Source organism: Triturus cristatus, chromosome 4_2, assembly GCF_964204655.1.
Source record: "Triturus cristatus chromosome 4_2, aTriCri1.1, whole genome shotgun sequence".
Classification (NCBI taxonomy): Eukaryota; Metazoa; Chordata; class Amphibia; order Caudata; family Salamandridae; genus Triturus; species Triturus cristatus.
Window position 1 is genome coordinate 900454828 of NC_140586.1, and position 23920 is coordinate 900478747.

General features: G+C 50.6%; 1 protein-coding gene across 6 annotated transcripts in view; it reads right to left on the reverse strand.

The window, feature by feature from the left end:
- Window positions 1–23920, reverse strand: part of PTPRF (protein tyrosine phosphatase receptor type F) — a 746312-nt gene that overhangs the window by 283548 nt on the left and 438844 nt on the right. For all 6 annotated transcript variants that reach the window (XM_085602951.1, XM_085602956.1, XM_085602955.1 and 3 more), the window contains 2 exons: window positions 16411–16556; window positions 12927–13068 (listed from right to left, as the gene is read on the reverse strand). In XM_085602951.1, coding sequence (XP_085459077.1) covers window positions 12927–13068; window positions 16411–16556 — 288 coding nt within the window. The remainder of the gene's footprint in view (window positions 1–12926; window positions 13069–16410; window positions 16557–23920) is intronic.

A 23920-nucleotide genomic window follows, 5' to 3' on the forward strand; every position in this document is an offset into this window, starting at 1 on the left:
CGGGTGCCTGGCGGCCTCGGGATGGAATTGACCAACAAACGTACTATATGGTCATGTCTCATTAACAAAGCCGCTTACGATGGAGTGGATAGTGGCGCCCAGACACTGATCTGCTGAGTCCCAAGCTTTCGGAGGCAACACCAGCACATTAAACTTTATGTGGGCGAGAAGGAGCCGGTTAATTAACTTGTGCTTGCAGCTAGTAAAGAAAAGCGATTGGAAGGATTTGCAAAACGATACGTTGCCAACCAGTGTTGGGTGATACGTCAAAGAGACCTGACCCATAAGTCAAGGTCCACTGTCCTCCTTACACCAAAATGATAACACAGGGCTTTGCATGGCACCCAAAAACCTCGGTCAATTGTTCCCAGAGTTTGGGTATTCCAGTGACGCCCTGTCCTCTTTGATTGAAAGCTTGTCCACACACTGTTTATTACAGAATTTATTACACAATAACATGTTCATGAGATGTCTCAAATATAAAAGTATAAAATGAGCGATTTCTTTCACCATTTTTGACGTTTTTTCTCAGCCTCCTCCGATCAGCACGTTTCATCAAACTCGACAATATCTGAAGGACTTCCCCAGGACACGTCCACTCTTAGCCTACACTTCAATGGCTCTCTCTCTATTTATATAAAGATGATCCAAGTAGAGACTATAATTGGTGGAGGAAAAATGTACTCTCCATAAATGTGCCAACTCTATGCACAGTATTAACAAAAAGTTCAGTAACCTCATGCTTTGTTCTCCATCATCCCAACAGAAAATCCCGAAATTTGTTGTTGAGATTATGGAGAACAGAAGGAGGTTTACTCAACTTTGTATAAAGACAAATCGTGTATTTAGCACATTTGTGAAGCATGATGGGATTGATGCGCAGGCACACATGGGGTAGGAGCCTCGTCTGGGGATCATGTGCGGGGACAGCTGTTAATATCTGCCTCTACTGGAGAGGATGTGATGGTGCACTTGGGTAGGATCATCAGCTGCATGTCTGAGATAGGAGCCTCATCTGGAAAGCACATGCCGCACACCTTCTGATATCAGCCCCCTCCACGGGTGATGTGCTGGCACAAGTGGGGCATTAGCCTCTTGCAGGTGTGATGTACTGGCACACTTGCAGCATTCGCCTCTTCTGGGAAAGTGTGGGCAGCCATAGGGCATTCGCCTCTTCTGGGAATTATGTGTGGGCACACATGAGGCATTCGCCTCTTCTGGGAATGTTTTGCAGGCCCACCTGGGGCATGAGCCTCTTCCAGGGGTGTTGTGCTGGCACAAGTGGGGCAAGAGCCTCGTCTGGGAATGTTGTGCTGGCACACGTGGGGAATGAGCCTCATCTGGGAATGCTGTGCTGGCACACGCGGGGCATGAGTCTCGTCTGGGAATGCTGTGCTGGCACACGCGGGGCATGAGTCTCGTCTGGGAATGATATGCGGGCACACGTGGGTAATGAGCCTCTTCTGGGAGTGATGTGCTGGCACACACGAGGCATGAGCCTCTTCCGGGAGTGATGTGCTGGCACACACGAGGCATGAGCCTCTTCCGGGAGTGATGTGCTGGCACACACGAGGCATGAGCCTCTTCCGGGAGTGATGTGCTGGCACACACGAGGCATGAGCCTCTTCCGGGAGTGATGTGCTGGCACACACGAGGCATGAGCCTCTTCCGGGAGTGATGTGCTGGCACACACGAGGCATGAGCCTCTTCCGGGAGTGATGAGCTGGCACACACGAGGCATGAGCCTCTTCTGGGAGTGATGTGCTAGCACACACTAGGCATGAGCCTCGTCCGGGAGTGATGTGCTAGCACACACTAGGCATGAGCCTCTTCTGGGAGTGATGTGCTAGCACACACGAGGCATGAGCCTCGGCCGGGAGTGATGTGCTGGCACACACGAGGCATGAGCCTCGTCTGGGAGTGATGTGCTGGCACACACGAGGCATGAGCCTCTTCTGGGAGTGATGTGCTGGTACACTTGGGGAATGAGACTCTTCTGGGAAGGTTGTGCTGGCACACCTGGGAATATGGGATGATACCGAGGATCAAGTGCCCGCCTCCTGGGACCAGACATTTTGTCTGGGGGAGATGCACCAGCACAGATGGCACTCCGTAGCCGCCTCTTCTGCGATACGGATGTTCCTGCCCTTCTATTTTGCTGCAGGGCCCATGCACATCTCATCAAGCTCCTTCCTGCATCAAACAAGCCCTGCAGAGATCATGTTTCAGGCATCTTTGTTTAACACCAGTGCATCGGAGACAGCCTTATTCATTCATCCTGCTGCAGTATACATTTCACATAACTGCAACAAAACGTGCACACTCTGAGGCACATGTGCATCACAGGCAGCCTCATCGGAGCACCTTGCTGCAGTGCACGGGTGCATCAGGGAGAACATAATTTATACACCTAATTGCAGCCCACCAAGTAGCTATCTTCATCCAGGTGCCTTTCTGCGGTGCGCGAGCACTATAGATTGCCTGATCTGTGCATCTTGTAGCAGCCCATGTGTACTGCAGATAGTCTCATCCATGCATCTTGTAGCAGCGCACGTGCACGGCAGATAGTCTCATGCATGCAACTTGTAGCAGCGTACATGCACTGCAGATAGCGCATCCATGCACCTTGTAGCAGTCCACGTGTACTGCAGATAGTCTCATCCATGCACCTTGTAGCAGCCCACGTGTACTGCAGATAGTCTCATCCATGCACCTTGTAGCAGCGCATGTGCACTGCAGATAGTCTCATCCATGCGCCTTGTAGCAGCCCACGTGCACTGCAGATAGTCTCATCCATGCACCTTGTAGCAGCCCACATGCACTACAGATAGTCACATCCATGCACCTTGTAGCAGCTCATGTGCACTGCAGATAGTCTCATCCATGCGCCTCATAGCAGCCCACGTGCACTGCAAATAGTCTCATCCATGCGCCTTGTAGGAGTGCACGTGTACTGCGGATAGTCTCATCCAGGCACCTTGTAGAAGCGCACGTGTACTGCAGATAGTCTCATCCAGGCACCTTGTAGAAGCGCACGTGTACTGCAGATAGTCTCATCCATGCACCTTGTAGCAGCTCATGTGCACTGCAGATAGTTTCATCCATGTGCCTTGTAGCAGCCCACGTGTACTGCAGATATTCTCATACATGCAACTTGTAGCAGCCCACGAGCACTGCAGATCGCCTCATCCATGCATCTTGTAGCAGCCCATGTGCACTGCACAGTCTCATCCATGCACCTTGTAGCAGCCCACGTGCACTTCAGATAGTTTCATTCATGTACCTTGTAGAAGCGCACGTGCACTGCAGATAGTCTCATCCATGTGCCTTGTAGCAGCACACGTGTACTGCAGATAGTCTCCTCCAGGCACCTTGTAGAAGCGCACGTGCACTGCAGATAGTCTCCTCCAGGCACCTTGTAGAAGCGCACGTGCACTGCAGAGTCTCATCCATGTACCTTGTAGAAGCGCACGTGCACTGCAGATAGTCTCATCCATGTGCCTTGTAGCAGCACACGTGTACTGCAGATAGTCTCCTCCAGGCACCTTGTAGAAGCGCACGTGCACTGCAGATAGTCTCCTCCAGGCACCTTGTAGAAGCGCACGTGCACTGCAGAGTCTCATCCATGTACCTTGTAGAAGCGCACGTGCACTGCAGATAGTCTCATCCATGTGCCTTGTAGCAGCACACGTGTACTGCAGATAGTCTCATCCATGCACCTTGTAGCAGCGCACATGCACGGCAGATAGTCTCATACATGCAACTTGTAGCAGCCCACGTTCACTGCAGATAGTCTCATCCATGCACCTTGTAGCAGCGCACATGCACGGCAGATAGTCTCATACATGCAACTTGTAGCAGCCCACGTTCACTGCAGATAGTCTCATCCATGCGCCTTGTAGCAGCTCACGTGCACTGCAGATAGTTTCATCCATGCACCTTGTAGAAGGCCACGTGCACTGCAGATATCCCGATTCGTGACCCATACTGCTTGCTGCTGTGCACATGGACTACAGACATTCTCATCACACACCATGCATCAAGGCACATGCACTACAAATATTCTCACATGTACTTTGCTGTGGCCCATGTGCACTACAGAGAGCCTGATCTAAGCACCTCACAGCGGCGCACATGCACTACAGATAGTCTCAAGCATGCACTTTGCTGTAGCAAATATGAGCTAGAAAACCCTCACCCAGGCACCTCACCGCAGACCACATGCACTAGACTCATCATTGCACCTTACAGCAGCAGAAGGTCCGTGCAGATATTCTCACCATGCGCACCACTGCAGCTGCACTCCAGATATGATATCACGCATCTTGCTGCAGTACATATGCGAACAGAAGGAGATGATGGACGGAGCGCGAAAACTTTTCAGACACTCACCCCTAGTCACAGATGTGGGTTTATGTATCATCGTTCTTTAGCTCACTTCGCCACCCCAGTTCAGACACAGCCTTATGCAAATCAGTCTTGACCCTGTGCCTCATGAGAACAGTCCAGTCCAACCTGCTAAGCCAGGTCATCCTTGGACCGGAAAGAAGCATCCTGGAACCAGTTTTGGGGTGACATCCCTCATCAGCCAGGCTAGTTTGAATCCAGTGGCAAAGTGAGCAAGGGACCCACGTCTGGGCATACCCTGCCAACTTAGGGCGAACAAATCAAACACAAGGAGATGATGGACACAGCGCTGAAACTTTTCAGACACTCACCCCCAGTCAGTGATCTGGGTTGAATCCATCATTCTTTAGCTCACTTCGCCACCCCAGTTCAGACCCAGCCATATGCAAATCAGTCTGACCCTGTGCCTCATGGGAACAGGTCAGCCCATACACATGCACCATCAATGGAGCCACAAACAGAAGAAGAACGCTGTCCAAGACTATCAAGCACCGCATCAGAACCCTCCCATTCCACACAACAGAAAAGTGCAATACCATCACCCTTTTCCGAAGCAAAGATCTGACAGCATATCAACAACACCAAGCCTGCTTCTATTTGTAAACCCACCCATTCCCGTCGAATTATGCAACGTTCAGTCTTCAAGGCTCCCTCTCTCTCCTGGATCTCGCCGACATACTCAACTTCCTCAAAGCCACTACTTATGGAGATGATGTCTTTTCGCCCTTCATCAAAGCGCTCTCTGGAGACGCTCTCTTACCCCTGCTCATCATTGACAAAGCCAGTCTGAATCAAGGCGTCTTCCCAGAGGCTCCCGAGAGATGCCGGATCCTCCCAACCCTAAAGAAACCTACACTAGATGCTGATGACCTGGTCAACTACCAGCCCATCGCTCACCGACTATATCTGCAAGGTAATTGAACTCCAAGAACACATCCGTGCTAACCATCTCCTGCATAATTACCAGTTTGGATTTACATTAGGACTCTGCAAGATAACTGGTCCCTTATACATCATAGACAACGCCCTGGTCACCATAGTGAAGATGGCCCCGCCTCCTGCTGCTGGACCTCTCAGCGGCCTGAGTCTGGAGTGGGATTCGTTGGCAATGCCCTTCACTGGTTCTCCCCGTACCTTTCCAATTCACTGCAGTTTGTTCACATTGGCACTGCCTGTCACTAAAGACCCATACCGCCTGTAGAGCCCCCTCAGTCTGTCTACGGTCATCTTTAACTTATACAGGGAGCCGCTTGGTGCTTATGTCACATGTAGCAATTTCAAGATTCACCAAAATGTGGATGATGTACAACTCTACTGGAAAGTCTCCTCTGCTTCAAACATCCAACACCTCAAACACTGTTTGCACATCATCCAGACCTGGATGTCCAGCGCCCACCTAAAGTTCAACCCAATCAAGACCGAAATCATGGTATTTGCTCAAAATTATAAACAAGCTACAGTTCACACCTGGTCGAATGACAGTAATCTGTACAGCTTCAAACCCAAATTCCACCAAATGCCAAGCCACTTGGGTTACCCCTGCACACCAATCTCCCCTTCAAGGAACAGATTAAAAAAAACAAAAAAACATTGATGGCCTGGTATCACCCCTCTCCTCTAAAGAAAGTCAACCCATTTCTTTCAGAAAGCAGCTTTAGAACAGCTGTCCAAGTCCTCGTACTCTTGCAACTGGATAGTGGTAATGCCCTACTACAAGGCATATCTGAAAGGGCCTGCAGAAATATGTTTACATCACCCCTATCCTGATGGAAATCCGTTGGCTCCCCTCGCCAGCCCACACCATCTTCAAACCCAGCCAGATCATTGATCAAGCACTCACAACCAGCACCCCTGCTCATCTGTAGACAAGCTCAGCATCTCTGTTGGTGGTTTTTGGCACACACCCAGAGCCAGGACACCATCAAACTGCAGCCAGAAGTGTAAAAAAATAAGAAGACAGCCGGCCTTTTCAGTCTATGCACCCAGTATCCGGAGCAGCACCCCAGTATCCGGAGCAGCACCCCAGTATCCGGAGCAGCACCCCAGTATCCGGAGCAGCACCCCAGTATCCGGAGCAGCACCCCAGTATCCGGAGCAGCACCCCAGTATCCGGAGCAGCACCCCAGTATCCGGAGCAGCACCCCAGTATCCGGAGCAGCATCCCAGTATCCGGAGCAGCATCCCAGTATCCGGAGCAGCACCCCAGTATCCGGAGCAGCATCCCAGTATCCGGAGCAGCATCCCAGTATCCGGAGCAGCACCCCAGTATCCGGAGCAGCACCCCAGTATCCGGAGCAGCACCCCAGTATCCGGAGCAGCACCCCAGTACCCATCAGGACCGGCCCAAGGTTGCTCCAGTTTAGGAATGAGTTGATGGCTCACCTCTTTAAAGAACACTACATCGCAATCTACTAACCATCCTCACCCCAGCTCCATATCCTCTCTGGGTGAATGTATGCTTTTCTTTAGCATGTACAGTATCTTCTGCCTCTTGGCTAGGTTCCTGCTATAGAAATATCATACGTATACACTCCAGATATCCCCATCCATGTAACTCACTGAAGCCTACAAGCACTATATATATATATCCACCGGATTCTAAGTGCACTTCAGATATCCTCACCCATGCACTTATCTCAATGCACCTCGTCGCAGTCCATATGAGCTATTGCCATCCTCACCCATGCACCTTGCTGCAGATCACATGACCTAGAGATATTCTCACCCATGCATCTTGCTGCAGTCCACACGAACTATAGACATTTGAATGCATGCACCATGTTGCAGTCCCTATGAACTACAGATCTCCTCACCCATGTACTAATCTTATCCATGCACGTCACTGCAGCCCACATGAGCTACATACATACTCACCCATGCACATTGCTGCAGATCACATGCACTAGAGATATTCTCACCCATGCATCTTGCTGCAGTCCACACAAACTATTGACATTTGAATCCATGCACCTTGTTGCAGTCCCTATCAACTACAGATATCCTCACCCATGTACTAATCTTATCCATGCACGTCACTTCAGTCCACATGATCTACACGCATCCGCACCCATGCACCTTGCTGCAGATCGCATGCACTACAGGGTGTATCCACGCACCTTGCTATAGCACATATGCACTACACATTCGCAACCATGCTCTTCGTTGTCTTTTCTGGGCTCTACATGTTATTCATGCACCTCCCAGCAGCTCACGGGCACTACAGATATTCATATCCATGCACCTTGGTGCAGCTCACATGTAGCACAGAGTGTTATTCACGCAGCTTGCCCTAATGCACGTGCACTACAGATATTCCCATCCATGCACGTCACTGCAGTCCACATGAACTATAGGTATCCTCACCCATGCACCACACTGAAGTCCACGTGCAGTACAGATATTCTCATCCATGCACCATGCTGCATTCCACCTTCACCATAGAGATCTTCTCCCATGCATGCACCTCGCTGCAGCCCATGTGCACTAGTGTTACCCATGCATCTCGCTGCAGCCCATGTACAGTACACACATTCTAACCCACACACCCCTCTGCAGCCCACGTGTGCTACACTTTCTCACCCACGCACCCTGCTGTAGCTCATGTGCACTACAGAATGTTATCCATGCACCTCGATGCAGACCATGTGCACTACACACATTCTCACCCACACACGCCACTGCATCCCACGTGCACTAGCTTAGCCTGCGCGTGCACGCACTGATCACCTTTGCACCAGAGCTTACCGAGGGGTTTGGTGTCACTTTATTGATTCCAACCCCTGTGCGTCGCCCCCTTTGCGCCGCTCGTGTGTGTTTCTTCGCAGCTTCGAGTCATAATTGAAAAAGACAGAATTGCTCGATCCGCCTCATCCATAATTCATGCCATCAGGTGCCCACGAGGAAGCGCGGAGTGCGGCCTACCTCGCGCCCGACACTGAAGAGACGCATTTCAATTATACAGGGAAGGTACCCCCCCCCCTTCCCCGGGCCCTCGGGACGGGAGGCAATCAGACAGGTGAACACCTATGCAACCCAGTGCACTACATCACTAGCACCTGAGGGGGGAGAGGTGGGGGGCTGGGGTGGTGGGGACGGGACAAACAGGTAAAATCTGATGTACCCCCAGCTTGTCAGAACAAGCGACGGGAGGAATGGTGCGGTGGAGAATCTGGAGGCATGGAATGGACAAGCAATATTTAGATCGAGTCCGGATTTTAATTTGGATTCATAGGCAAGCTAGACAGGACAGGCAAGACTAGATTACTTCAAAGAGGAACCGGTGGCAAACGGTCTCCGCAGACGGGGCGCACATACAAGCTTTAGAGGGGACCGCCATTTTCTTTAAATTCTCAGATTCAAGGAGTAGGTTGAGTATGTTTGGTTTGCAGAAATTGGAGTTTAAAGAGATCATATTTCTTGGAAGTGCAGAGAGAGGGTCCATCAGAGGCGGATCTCTCTGCATCCAATCGACTCATCAACTGAGCACATATTCCAGTTGGAGGCCAGGCCGGGGCATTCTAGCATTAGCTGCTTTTTAAACAAGGTTGGTAGGCTCGGAGGTGGTGCGCTTTCCCTCTTTTTTGTAGGATTCAGAGGTGGCTTATTCTGGTGAGGCGGCAACACTGCTTTGTCGTTGTAGTAACTCCTTTTTGGCCAGGTCGAGCATGGTTTTTGCTCAGTGATGGACTTGGCAAGAGAAGCCATTTCTAGTTCAAGCTCACAAAGGACTTTTGGCAGGCGAAGAACTCCCGTCGGTGGACCCGGGTGTACTCATTCTTTGTGTTTTGAGCATTTAAGGGGGGTCGGACAGTTCTAGACCGCTTTCAGGAGAGTCTGCGGAACTCCTCGATGTGTCAGGAGCACCATGTACGAGAAAGATACAAGAGTGCACGGAACCGCTGCTGGACTGGGTTTAGGTCCTGTGGAAGCTGATGATGGTACGGTCAAATGGTTTACAAAAGGATTGTCTTATCGAATCAATAAAGGTTATAGATCAGCAGTTGCCATTGTTTAACAGGAGGTATTTCAATTTGTAGGAGTGAAGGGGTATGTGGAGGCATGAAAGCAGTGCGTTTAAAGAGACCGCCTCCATCCAGATAGAACACATTGTAGGACGCGAGTCTGACTTCAACACCGTTTGAGGATTGGCCACTAAATGCCTCATTGGTCTTGCCTACATTGGTTCTGATGCTCATGGACAGGTGATTCCTGGCACTTCTGTTTGAAATGCTGGATTTCAATCAAGGTGGAATAATTTGCAGGAACAGAACATCAGGTAACAGACTGGAATTTCTTATCGCAGAAACTTTAGTGATTGGATGCTGAATCAGTGTCATTTCGAAATAGCTATGGCACCATGGTGGCCATGAGAAGTAGTCTGGTTTGTGAACAGGCTATACTACAGTTGGGGACCAGATCCAGGGGCGTATGCGGTGGATGCTTCGATTTGGAGATTTTTGCGAGGTTATGTGTTCCCTTTATTTGCAAGGATCCAGAGAGTTCTAATGAAGGTGAGAAGTGTCAAATTATCCTGGTGAGTCGTTTTAGGACATCGCTGCTTTAGTTCTCAGGAGTGCTGGAAGTGGCAATAAAGGAACCTTTTTGAATTTCAGTAAAATAGGCCCACACAGGAGAGAGCCTCCATTGCTTTCGTCAGGAGTGTTGAACCTTCTTGTTTGCAAGTTTGCCCCTCTAATCGGTATTCAAGTCTTTCAAGGAAGGCTCCTCCATGATGAATCTTGGGCTCCAGGACTGAGGAAGAGATACAGGGGTATTTGTAGGTTCGGGAATAGTTGATGCATGAAGATGGATATGGGTCCCGTGGAGGCTTCTGTAGTCTAGGTGTCAATTCTTAGCGGAGTTATTTGAGAATGGTTTTGGCTACAGAACAGTCAATTGCGATACATTGCAACTCCAGCGAGACATCGTTTGGTGAAAGGTTTAGCAACAAATAGCGCTTGTAGAGTGATAAGAGGTATTAGGCTCAAGAGTCCTGCTAGACCTCAATATGTGGTTATTTCGGATGTGAATCTAGTTTTCAGTTTATTTCTGTCTTGGCCAGATAAGGTTTTCTTGAGTTTGAAACAGTTGAGCCCGAAAGGAGCCGCTTGACGGTCTAGTTTCTGTTTGGAGGTTCTGTTTAATGACATCAGAGGTTTGTCATAGGGATTATAGACCCGATGAGGTACATTTTGACATGTGAAAGAGAACCAAGTCTATGTTTGAGCATATATTTTAGGCAAAACTTAAATATTCGGAGAAGTTTTGTGCTGTGAAGGGCATGCGGGAATTGGAGAACAGGTTGCTTGTGTTGGTGGCCTTGTATAGTGCCTCTCAAGGTTCTAATTCGAGATTGGTTCCAAAGGTGATGTTATATAGAGTGGCTTCAAAGGAAGTGTGTATAATGACACCCCCAGGTCTTGCAATGAATTCAGGGTTGGGTGCTAACTAATCCCATTGTTCGAGAAGTTGTGGAAATGTACAGCACAGAGAGCATCATGCTATACACGTGAGCCTCATTCCGGGCTGGTGGTACGTTAAAGACCACTGTAGGCTAATGCCGGACTGTGCCTCCCCACAAGGCCAACGGAGGGATGCAGACCACAACCTACAGCCTCAAAAATAGCCTTGTTCCTTGGGAACGCAGAGTGCCGACACGGCAGATTGTCAGTTTCCCAAGGGCTCAAAATGTCCATCCACCGGATGAGGTTTAGATCACCAATGAAAAGTGCGAGTCTAAGGAAAACAAGTTCAGAACAGCAAAGAGGGTCTGAGGGGAGGGGTGAAGCATGTCACGCAAGTTTACTATAGGTCGACACGAAGAGGATGGATCGGGCTCCGATGTACCTATATACATCTTTGTATACACATCTTTATGGTCATTCTAGAATTTACTATCAGTAGCACTTTCTAGTTTGTCCTGTTGTGTGACGTCACAGTGGGCAATTTCCATCTGCACTAATAATTACTATGCTCCTCTGCTGTAACCAGCTATGCCAGACCATGCCCAGATTCTGGGTTGTGCACATCAAGAACTCCACACCTGGAACAGGGAAGCTTGGAATCCCTACCTGCCACCTTCACATTGAAAGCCCCGCGTTACCAGCTTTCACACCTAGAATCTTCGGGTATGTTAGATTCTATGTTACTAGCTTGCACACCTAGAATCGTCAGGTATGTTAGATTCCATGGTACCAGCTTGCACTCTTAGAATCGTCAGGTATGTTAGATTCCATGGTACCAGCTTGCAGACATAAAAGAGTCAGGCATGTTAGATTCCATGTTACCAGCTTGCACTCCTAGAATCGTCAGGTATGTAAGATTCCATGTTACCAGCTTGCACTCTTAGAATCGTCAGGTATGTTAGATTCCATGGTACCAGCTTGCACTCCTAGAATCGTCAGGTATGTGAGATTCCATGGTACCAGCTTGCACTCCTAGAATCGTCAGGTATGTTAGATTCCATGGTACCAGCTTGCACTCCTAGAATCGTCAGGTATGTGAGATTCCATGGTACCAGCTTGCACTCCTAGAATCGTCAGGTATGTTAGATTCCATGTTACCAGCTTGCACTCCTAGAATCGTCAGGTATGTTAGATTCCATGGTACCAGCTTGCACTCCTAGAATCGTCAGGTATGTTAGATTCCATGATACCAAGCTTGCACACCTAGGACCTTCAAGTCGCAAGCCTCCATCCTCCAAACACGCATTCCTAGTACCTTCATGTTGAAATCCTACACCTAGTCGATATCCTAGTACCTTAATGAAGCATCATGCAGTGCTAGAAACGGACACGCCTAACACTCACATAAAATGACTGTTAAAAACTTCCAAACCTAGCACCCTCAAGCTGCCCATCTCCACCCCGGTTGCATCGACTGTACGTGCCTTCACATTATAAGAAACCAGACTTTGAACCCCTCAGTTACAGCTCTCTGCATGAAGTAACTTCATATTGCAGTTAAATGGGTCAAACCTTCTGCACTTAGCACCCAACGTAACACGTCTCTACATACTCAGTCTCCACATGAGGCCCCCCCCCACGATTCACTGCCGCACCACGTGTTTGCCTTTATGGAGGACTCTGTTCTCTTCCTCCCACTTGTCCCTCTAGGTCAATCCTATTTTTGGCTTCGATAGGTGCACTTAGGGTAGAACTTCCAAGCAAAGCAAAATTACATCTTAACACTTTTACAATTCTTCAGGGAGTTTTTATCTTTCACCACAATATTTGAGGTCTAGATTTTCAATAGGAAATAAGTCTTCTGCACCAATACTTCTGAAATTTTTAAAACCACGACCCACTTTTTAGTTTGACAAGCTTTCTCAACCCACCTAGCTTTAATGGACATGAGGCAAGCAATGTGTTTAATGTAACTTGAGCATCGTGTTGTAGCCCATGGTCATTTACAGACAGCACATTTTCCACTGCGTTGGCCAGTAAATGTGTAGATTGCTCACAAATGATCATGTGTGGTAATTGGGTTTCAGGGACCAGTTTCGCGACAGCCGCCCTTACCTTCCAGGACGGTGAGTTTGGCATTGCTGTTGATTTCGCCCACACTGTTGGTTGCCGTGCATTCGTAGATCGCCTCGTCCCGATGGACGCGGAGTGGCTGTATCCGTAGAACCGATCCTGAACCATCGTCAAACTCGATCACCTGCAGGAGGGATGTAGAATAGGGAAGCATTCACCAGAGGCCAACCACTATGGGTGAAACCACAAACAGAGTGCATTGTGGGATTCGGCCTACAACTTCTCGCCTCAAAGATCACGCAGTGCAGTTCTCTGGGCTCTTTGTGCTACAATCACGAACTGCCCAAAAAAAGTGCACGAAATATAAGTAAACATTCTGTGGCCTCAAAGATCACGCAGTGCAGTTCTCTGGGCTCTTTGTGCTACAATCACGAACTGCCCAAAACAAGTGCACGAAATACAAGTAAACATTCTGTGGCCTCAAAGATTACGCAGTGCAGTTCTCTGGGCTCTTTGTGCTACAATCACAAACTGCCCAAAACAAGTGCACGAAATACAAGTAAACATTCTGTGGCCTCAAAGATCACGCAGTGCAGTTCTCTGGGCTCTTTGTGCTACAATCACGAACTGCCCAAAACAAGTGCACGAAATACAAGTAAACATTCTGTGGCCTCAAAGATTACGCAGTGCAGTTCTCTGGGCTCTTTGTGCTACAATCACAAACTGCCCAAAACAAGTGCACGAAATACAAGTAAACATTCTGTGGCCTCAAAGATCACGCAGTGCAGTTCTCTGGGCTCTTTGTGCTACAATCACGAACTGCCCAAAACAAGTGCACGAAATACAAGTAAACATTCTGTGGCCTCAAAGATCACGCAGTGCAGTTCTCTGGGCTCTTTGTGCTGCAATCACAAACTGCCCAAAACAAGTGCACGAAATACAAGTAAACATTCTGTGGCCTCAAAGATCACGCAGTGCAGTTCTCTGGGCTCTTTGTGCTACAATCACGAACTGCCCAAAACAAGTGCACGGAATACAAGTAAACATTCTGTGGCGGTCCCTAGATGCAAAAATCTTCCTTCACTGCTGATAAAGCCACTCTCTCCGGTACCTTGAAATACCTGCCTCAAAAACTCATATCCCAAGGCCCAGACACTCCTTTCGGAGCCTGAAGCACATCTTCCAGAACTTTCTGCCTTCAAGAAATAAAGAACCCTAGCTCATTGGATCTCAGGGCATGTTTCCAAGACATGTACCTCCCACTAGCCTCTCTCAGCGAACTGTAAAAACGTTTTGACACATTTATAAAAGGCTTTAAATACCTTCTTTGGCACCTACATTGTAATGAATGATCGCATTTATACAAACGGTGGTGCACAAAAAGTATATTTTAGGTACACATTTTAGGAACTATTTTAGGTACACTGCAATCAGCATATTAGTGTATTTGTCTACCATCTATGTTTTTAATTGCAAATAAATTAAAAACCCTTTTTCCATATTCAGTCGGCAAACATTTTGCCTAGCTGCCAATAGATAAGTGCTTCGGTAATTGGTTTCAATATTTTTATCGTGTTCTTAAGTCCTCGGACGCCTTTCGGGACTAGCAAAGTGCAAAAATAAACCGAAACAAGTGGAACTTGACAGCAGCCTCGCTCTCCAGGGTCCATAAAGGCTGAGCGTGGCACACATGGGCCTGGGACTCGTGTAAGGTGGGTGCCTGGGACTCTGCCTGGGACTCGTGTAAGGTGGGTGCCTGGGACTCTGCCTGGGACTCGTGTAAGGTGGGTGCCTGGGACTCTGCCTGGGACTCGTGGAAGGTGGGTGCCTGAAAGGTGGGTGCCTGGGACTCGTGGAAGGTGGGTGCCTGGGACTCGTGGAAGGTGGGTGCCTGGGACTCGTGGAAGGTGGGTGCCTGGGACTCGTGGAAGGTGGGTGCCTGGGACTCGTGGAAGGTGGGTGCCTGGGACTCGTGGAAGGTGGGTGCCTGGGGTCACCAGTGTCAGGAGCCTGAACAATGCAGTGCGAGGAGTGTTTCAGGCCTCTGGGGTGCTGTGGCAGCGCCTGGGGCACCATCAAGGCCTGTGGTACCAGCCAGGCCCGAGCCACGGACGCGTTTCTTGATGGCACAGTATTTTGGCCAGGCAGTAAACATTTCACCATCTTCACGCCTTCTCTGTCGTCCCTCCGTCACCCCCAGCTGACCCCCCTACTTAGCCGTCTCCTATTTCTTCCTTCGCACCCCCATTGGATGCCTCAGGTTAGCTACCCACAATGCACTGCAGATCTGTTCATTGAGAATTAAGCGTTTAAGGGGGGGGGGGGAGGAGGAGGACGCATTCCATTCAGGTAGCTTCTGCCCTCTTCCTCTCTCCTGTCCCCCTAGGGTAATCTTATGTTCTTCCTTTGAGAGGTGAACTTAGCTTCCAAGGAAAGTAAAGTTACATATTTTCAATCCTTTTTTTTCTCAATACTTCTTGCATTTTTTTTTATCTTTCACCACAATATTTGATGATGAGTTTGAGGAGGAAATAAATCGAGTAGACCGATGCTTCTGAAACTTTTTTAAACCAGGACCCCCTTTTTAGTACCACAAGCTTTGGCAACCCACCCAGCTTTAATGGACAGGAGGCAGCAATCTTTTAACGTAACTGAATATCCTATTGGAGCGCATTGCCGTTTACAGACCGCGCATCTCCCAGTGAAACGGGTAGTACATGTGCTCAGACACACAGTTTTATAGATAAAACTTTACTGCACACAAATATTAATGTGCGGTGATCGGGTTTTCAGGGAACAGCTGGGACTTGAGCACCATCAAGGAAAGGGTCTCGATTGTCTCCGATCCCATTAAAACCCTTGATTCCATCACACTTCAGAATTACAAAAAAAAGTGCTTCATTTTTGCTTTCCTAACTGCTGAATCTGTGTAGATCGTTAACAAGTATTCACATTTTGCTGTGTTATGAAACAATGTCTTGCCGCAGCCCTTCCTCTCACGCTCCCTGTACCCCAGCAGGATTGTCGTGTAATTCACATCACCTTCGCCCAATTGTTAAAGAACATGTTAGCAGCAGAAGACATGGTCAGACATTGGACGTGTCTTTGAAGCACATCACATGTGACATGAGACACACAGGATGCAAAGACATCTTTACTTGATTGTGGGACTCAAGTTAAAAGAAAACTAAACTGCTCCCCCCACCAATCGGTCGTGACTTAGTTTGGAAAAAACTGTTCTAGACTATTTCCTATAAAGTTATCGTTTTCCTTTAGATTTTAGGGCGTGAAACGGGATAGTAAGTTTGTCTTCAAAACACTCTTCTGCCTCCGGCGGCATGAAGGGAGGCATGAAGGGTGGCATGAAGGGTGGCATGAAGGGTGGCATGAAGGGTGGCATGAAGGGTGGCATGAAGGGTGGCATGAAGGCCACACAAAGCTACCAAGTAGTGTAATATCCTGGACTGATGTAGGGCGGCTGTATGGCAGAGGTCACCGCTACCCCTCTCCCGGCATTATAACTGACCTCGAAGCGCTGCGAGCTGACTTTCTTCCCTTTCTTCATCCAGGTGATGCGCGGCTTGGGGTCACCCGTTGCCTGGCACACGAATGAGGCCACACCCCCCGAAATACCAATCTGGTCATCTGGCTTCCTCATGAAGCTTGGCTCGCCTAGAAGAAAGCAAACACAGGGCATTAATGAATTAACCCAACACTTGTGCAGCACACACCACCACAACAGGTTATCCCAGGATATCTTTTCACAGGAGCTCACGTGGGGCTGAGGGCACTTCATAGATACAGGGAGGTGGGACCACAGGTTGTGATTTGGGAAGATATTTTTAGGACACAAGAAGAGACTAGAAACATTTTAGAACTTGAGGGGAGGTCAATAAACATCCTAGTCATGGTCACGGAATTTGCCCAGGAGGCATCTCGAGAAAGTGGGACATGGAACGGGGTGACAGGGACATGGAACGTCATCAGCAGGAGTCTCAGAAGAGGGACACAAGGTGCAGGTGTGAGATACCACTAAGGACACGATAACACAGAATGGGCCACAGACATTTCTAAAAACATAGGATAACATTTGGCTTCTCTCCCAGGGCATGGACTCGAGCCAGGATACATTTAAGCGCATGGTGACCTCTCTGGATAAGGGATGAGACATGGACCTGTGTCCGGCACAGATTAGAAAATTACATATTTCGGTACATATAGGATTAAGGTACATTTTAGAACATGGGGGGGGCACAGAGTGAGACATTTCAAGCCTTGAGGATTGGACCAGGAAAGATCTCAAGGCATCAAATGGAACTCCATGACAGGGACAGGAAATGGGACTAGGGTACACTTGCGACCAAAGAAAGATCTCAGGGTATAGAATGGAACAACACACAATAGGGACATGGAAAGGGACCAGGGAACATCTCAGGACCAAGAAAGATCTCAGAGTACGGAATGGAACTCCGATACATGACAAGGACATGGAATAGCGCAGGATACATCTTAGGACCAGGAAATATCTCAAGGCGTCAAATGGAACTCCATGAAAAGGACTTGGAATGGGATCAGGGAACATCAGGACAATGGTACAGGATGGAATAGAACTCCATGAAATGGGACAGAAGTACACTTAGGACCAAGAAAGATCTCAGGGTATGGAATAGAACACCACATGACCGGGACATGGAATAGGATTGGGGTACATCTCAGGACCAGGAAAGAACTCAGGGTTAGGAATGGAACGCTGATACAGGACAGGTACATTGATTGGGACCAGGGTACATCTTGGGGTTCATGGGTACAGGATAAGAGCAGGAAAGGTCTCAACGTATAGAATGGAACACCTGTACATGACTGGGACATGGAATGGGACCAGGGTACATCTCAGGACCAGGAAAGAACTCGGGGTTAGGAATGGAACGCTGATACAGGACAGGTACATGGATTGGGACCAGGGTACATCTTGGGGTTCATGGGTACAGGATAAGAGCAGGAAAGGTCTCAACGTATGGAATGGAACACCTGTACATGACCGGGACATGGAATGGGACCAGGGTACATCTCAGGACCAGGAAAGAACTCAGGGTTAGGAATGGAACGCTGATACAGGACAGGTACATGGATTGGGACCAGGGTACATCTTGGGGTTCATGGGTACAGGATAAGAGCAGGAAAGGTCTCAACGTATGGAATGGAACACCTGTACATGACTGGGACATGGAATGGGACCAGGATACATCTTGGGGTTCATGGGTACTGGATCATACCTGGGAAAATCTCAGGGTATGGGATGGAACTCTTGTACAGGACAGGGAAATTGAATAGGATCGGGGTACATCTCAGGACTAGGAAAGGTTTCAGGGTATGGGATGGGACACCACATGACAGGGACATAGAATGGGACCAGGGTACATCGCAGGACAAGGATACTGAATGGGGCCAGGACACATCTGAAGATTCAGGGTTACGGAGAGGGACATTGATCCATCTCATGACTGAGGGGCAGGATGAAGAGCCATTAGGAGGGGCCCAATGACCAGGTAACACTTATGCGGATGGAGAATGCGCTTCTCAGGTACAGCGAATGCAGGATGAGGCGATGGATGCGGCTGTTTGATTTTGATGGGACCAACAACTGCTTATAACTGAGATCGCCACCAGTCATGCACTGATTTTATGGCAAAAGATATTGCTTCCTGAGGTATCTCCACGTGTGCACGACACCTCTGGTCCAGACGCACAGCACATACACACTGCTCCTACTCTGCAGGGCATCCTTGGCCCTCACCCACAGGGTAGGCACACGATTGTAACGCTACATCGCCTCTGAGGCCCTCGTGCACCGCACATACACATTGTTCTAACTCTGCAGTGCCTCTTCAGTCCTCGTGCACCGCACATACACATTGTTCTAACTCTACAGTGCCTCTTAGGCCCTCGTGCACCGCACATGCACATTGTTCTAACTCTACAGCGCCTCTGAGGCCCTCGTGCACTGCGCATACACATATTTCTAAGACTACAGTGCCTCTGAGGCCCTCGGGCACCACACATACACATTGCTCTAATGCTACAGCGCCTCTGAGGCCCTCGTGCACCGCACATACACATTGTTCTAACTCTACAACGTCTATGAGGCCCTCGTGCACCGCACATACACATTGCTCTAACTCTACAGCGCCTCCGAGGCCCTCGTGCACTGCATATACACATTGTTCCAACTCTACAGCGCCTCTGAGGCCTTCATGCACCGCACATACACATTGTTCTAATGCTACAGCACCTCTAAGGCCCTCGTGCACCGCACATACACATTGTTCTAACTCTACAGCGCCTCTTAGGCCCTCGTGCACAGCACACACACATTGTTCTAACTCTACAGCGCCTCTGAGGCCCTCGTGCACCGCACATACACATTGTTCTCACTCTACAGCACCTCTGAGGCCCTCGTACACCGCACATGCACATTGTTCTAACTCTACAGCGCCTCTGAGGCCCTCGTGCACTGCGCATACACATTGTTTTAAGACTACAGCGCCTCTGAGGCCCTCGTGCACCACACGTACACATTGTTCTAATGCTACAGCACCTCTGAGGCCCTCGTGCAATGCACATACACATTGTTCTAACTCTACAGCGTCTATGAGGCCCTCGTGCACCGCACATACACATTGCTCTAACTCTACAGCGCCTCTGAGGCCCTCGTGCACTGCACATTGTTACAACTCTACAGCGCCTCTGAGGCCTTCATGCACCGCACATACACATTGTTCTAACGCTACAGCACCTCTAAGGCCCTCGTGCACCGCACATACACATTGTTCTAACTACAGCGCCTCTGAGGCCCTCGTGCACCACACATACACATTGCTCTAACTCTACAGCGCCTCTGAGGCCCTCGTGCACCGCACATACACATTGTTCTCACTCTACAGCGCCTCTGAGGCCCTCGTGCACCGCACACACATTGTTCTAACTCTACAGCGCCTCTGAGGCCCTCGTGCACCGCACACACATTGTTCTAACTCTACAGCGTCTATGAGGCCCTTGTGCACCGCACATACACATTGCTCTAACTCTACAGCGCCTCTGAGGCCCTCGTGCACTGCACATACACATTGTTCCAACTCTACAGCGCCTCTGAGGCCTTCATGCACCGCACATACACATTGTTCTAACGCTACAGCACCTGAGGCCCTCGTGCACCGCACATACACATTGTTCTCACTCTACAGGGCCTCTGAGGCCCTCGTGCACCGCACATACACATTGCTCTAACTCTACAGCGCCTCTGAGGCCCTCGTGCACTGCACATACACATTGTTCCAACTCTACAGCGCCTCTGAGGCCCTCATGCACCGCACATACACGGCTCCTACTCTGCAGTGCATCCTTGGCCCTCGACCGCAGGGTATGCACACGATTGTAACTCTATAGCGCCTCTGAGGCCCTCGTGCACCGCACATACACATTGTTCTAACTCTACAGCGCCTCTGAGGCTCTCATGCACCGCACATACACGGCTCCTACTCTGCAGTGCATCCTTGGCCCTCACACGCATGGTATGCACAAGATTGTAACACTACAGCGCCTCGGAGGCCCTCGTGCACCACACATACACATTGTTCTAACGCTACAGCACCTCTAAGGCCCTCGTGCACCGCACATACACATTGTTTTAACTCTACAGCGCCTCTGAGGCCCTCGTGCACCGCACATACACATTGTTTTAACTCTACAGCGCCTCTGAGGCCCTCGTGCACCGCACATACACATTGTTCTCACTCTACAGCGCCTCTGAGGCCCTCGTGCACCACGCATACACATTGTTCTCACTCTACAGCGCCTCTGAGGCCCTCATGCACAGCACACACACATTGCTCTAACTCTACAGCGTCTGAGGCCTTCATGCACCGCACATACACGGCTCCTACTCTGCAGTGCATCCTTGGCCCTCACCCGCAGGGTATGCACAAGATTGTAACACTACAGCGCCTCGGAGGCCCTCGTGCACCGCACATACACATTGTTCGAACTCTACAGCGCCTCTTATGCCCTCGTGCACCGTGCACCGCACATACACACAGCCCCTACTCTGCAGTGCCTCTTCAGTCCTCGTGCATCGCATACAACATGGAGTCCAACTCTGCAGTGCTTCTCTGACACACCACCCCATGCACAGCACATACATAAGCTCCAACTCTGGTGTGCATGTGTGTCCGTCATAGGCAGCACATACACATGGGTGCCAGTCCTTCTATAGGTTTCTTCGCATAACTCCACCTTCAGAACCAGTATCTGGCCCCAAGTCACAGCACATGTATGGTTGATATTGAAAGCGCTATAGAGTGACATTGACAAATGAATGGAGTCCGGTGGGCGGCTTGACCAGAGGATGAACAGGTCACAATCTTTCCAAACGCCGAGACTCTCGCGGGTCGCGGACATTACTGTGCACTATCGCGACTACCTGGCTCGTTCTGCACAGGACCACCTGGGCTCAGGCTTGGAGCCCGCCTGGTGACCACTGGCCCAGAAAGCATGGCTAGAACTCTCCCTGTGCTGATCACGCGGGCGGATTGTCCGGCCCGATCCAGGCACTTCAGAAGCTTGTGGTGCACCGTGGCCTGGCCTGAGAAGCTGATGTCGGATTACCCGGAGGACAGCGGTGGCTGCAGCAGTGTCAGGGTGGCTGGGCCTGGAGCATTCAGCAGCGGCGGGAGCTCGGGCGATCTGGCAAGGGGGGGCTGGAGCAGTGTCAGGATGTAGTGGGGGCTGGAGCTCAGGCAGTGGGGGCTGGAACACAGGCAGCGGGGGCCGGAGCTCAGGCAGCGGGGGCCGGAACACAGGCAGCGGGGGCCGGAGCTCAGGCAGCGGGGGCCGGAGCTCAGGCAGCGGGGGCCGGAGCTCAGGCAGCGGGGGCCGGAGCTCAGGCAGCGGGGGCCGGAGCTCAGGCAGCGGGGGCCGGAGCTCAGGCAGCGGGGGCCGGAGCTCAGGCAGTATTAGGGGGATCTTATCAATTAAAGAAAACATATACAACACCTTCCATCTACTGCACCCCAAACAATTTCAGATAGAGGGGTTCAATTCGTGTCTGCAACACTCGTTTAGAAACCCCCCACCACACAGGTACCCAGCTTTCACAGCAAGACAACTGGAGTCCTCACCCAAACTAGGCACATCCTCGCTGTGGCGCCATATAACAATAGAAAATAAACATGGTCAGTCTTTTTACACCTGTCTTAGCCACGCGGGCGCTATCGGGGTGCACAAGGCAGCTGCACGGATGTACGGGGCATTACACACCGGTGGCAGCTGGGGTGCCAGGGTCTGCCACCATGCCGCTCACGCGATGCCTGGCAGCAGCCCACCTGGCACAGCCCCGGCGTCCATGAATCCCCTTGCTGCGGGAGCCGGTGGCGGCAGGGCCCGCAGGCCGCTCCCAGCTGGCGCTGCCCTCATCTGTATTCCGGCGCCTTCCCTGCCCGCCTCTCTCCTCGGTAATGCGGCACCTGGTGACTGCCGGGCCGCATTACCGCGGTGCCCGCTGCGCAGCTCCGGGAACGGCACCCCGCATTTAATTGGCACTGCGCTCTCGACGCCGCGGCTGTGGCAGGTGTCCCTGCGGGCACCTGGAGAGGGCACGATCCGCAATCGCACTGCGGTGGCACGGACATGGCAGCTGAGAACACCCAACAGTAAAAAGAGTTGAGCGCGCAGGTCTACCTACATGTAGGAATAGTCTATGCATTTTAGTCACTGCGCATATCCGCCTTCCACTGACAGGCGACCCCAGAGGCCAGTGAGGCCCTCACCTAACTGTGCCCAACGTTCAGACTTGTTTGAGGGTCACTTGGACAATTGCAGTTTCCTCCACCTTCACGGCATCCACGCTGCAAATATCCGGTCTTCAAATATCGGAAAAGCTGCTAGTCTGTCAGTAGACAGTGGAGCCCTGGGTTACTGGTAGCCACAATCTAAGGAGACGGTGTGGCGTAACAGCCAGAGCTGCCGGCTTTGGAGCTGGAGAACTAGGTTCGACTGAGTCTCGGCGTGGGCTCAACATCCTGTGATTCTGGGCACATCACTGAATGTCCTCGTGCCTACCAAAAATGAATGTGTCCTGGAATCTAACTGCTGCTCATGTAAAGCGCTCGGGTCGAACTCGCGTTCATTATATTATAAACACAAAACAATTCTGTCCTGCAGGTTGGTTCGATGCCCAGAGCCGGCGTGTCTGTGCACTGCTGTGCTTGGAGCCTTCCAGCACAATCTGTGCACGGGCCGGCCCCTGGGTCCGAATCAGCCGGCCAACCGAGCTGCCATCATTATAATCGTATTCATTTGTGTGTCTCGAGGTCAGCGTGGGAAGAGTCGCCTCAAGGCGCTCTGTGCTGAACACCCCCAGTCTACCGACCGCGATGGCCTCTGGAAAGAACAGGGGCGGCCTTTGCCAGGCGGCTTATTAAATAAAGACCCCTCCATAACAAGCTGCCCAGAGCGGATCCGGTTTCTTCCTGGTAGCACTGGGCCAGCTCGGATGTAGATTCCACTCCGCAGAAGGATCCTACCTCGAGTAACGTCAATCTTCCGTATTTCAGAATGGCCCCGCCCCTCTGCGGGCCACGCTTCCGGTTTTCTATCTTGTATCGCCATAGCGCTGTCGTAGTAACACGGCTGCATCTCTGCTCGCGCCGGCCTCACTCCCACCTCACCCGTCCTGCTGTAAGCCGCTGACGTCTCACAGAAAGCCTTATGTCTCGCTTGCGCTGGCACTGCAGCGTCAGTACCAGCTGGGCACTCAAAGAGCTGGCAACAGCCGCCCTTTCTATGCACACTGGGCACTGCCAGCATCTGCTCCTGCTCGTTCCAATAGCAACTGGGCTGTGTATGCGCGTTCCTCATCCCGTGCCAGCTCGACTAGTCACTGGCACTCCTGCCTGTGTGCCATATCCCGTGCCGGCTGGGCACTGATGGTTCATGCCCACTCTTGTGGTGGAGACACTCCTGCCCATCTATGCTGCATCTAG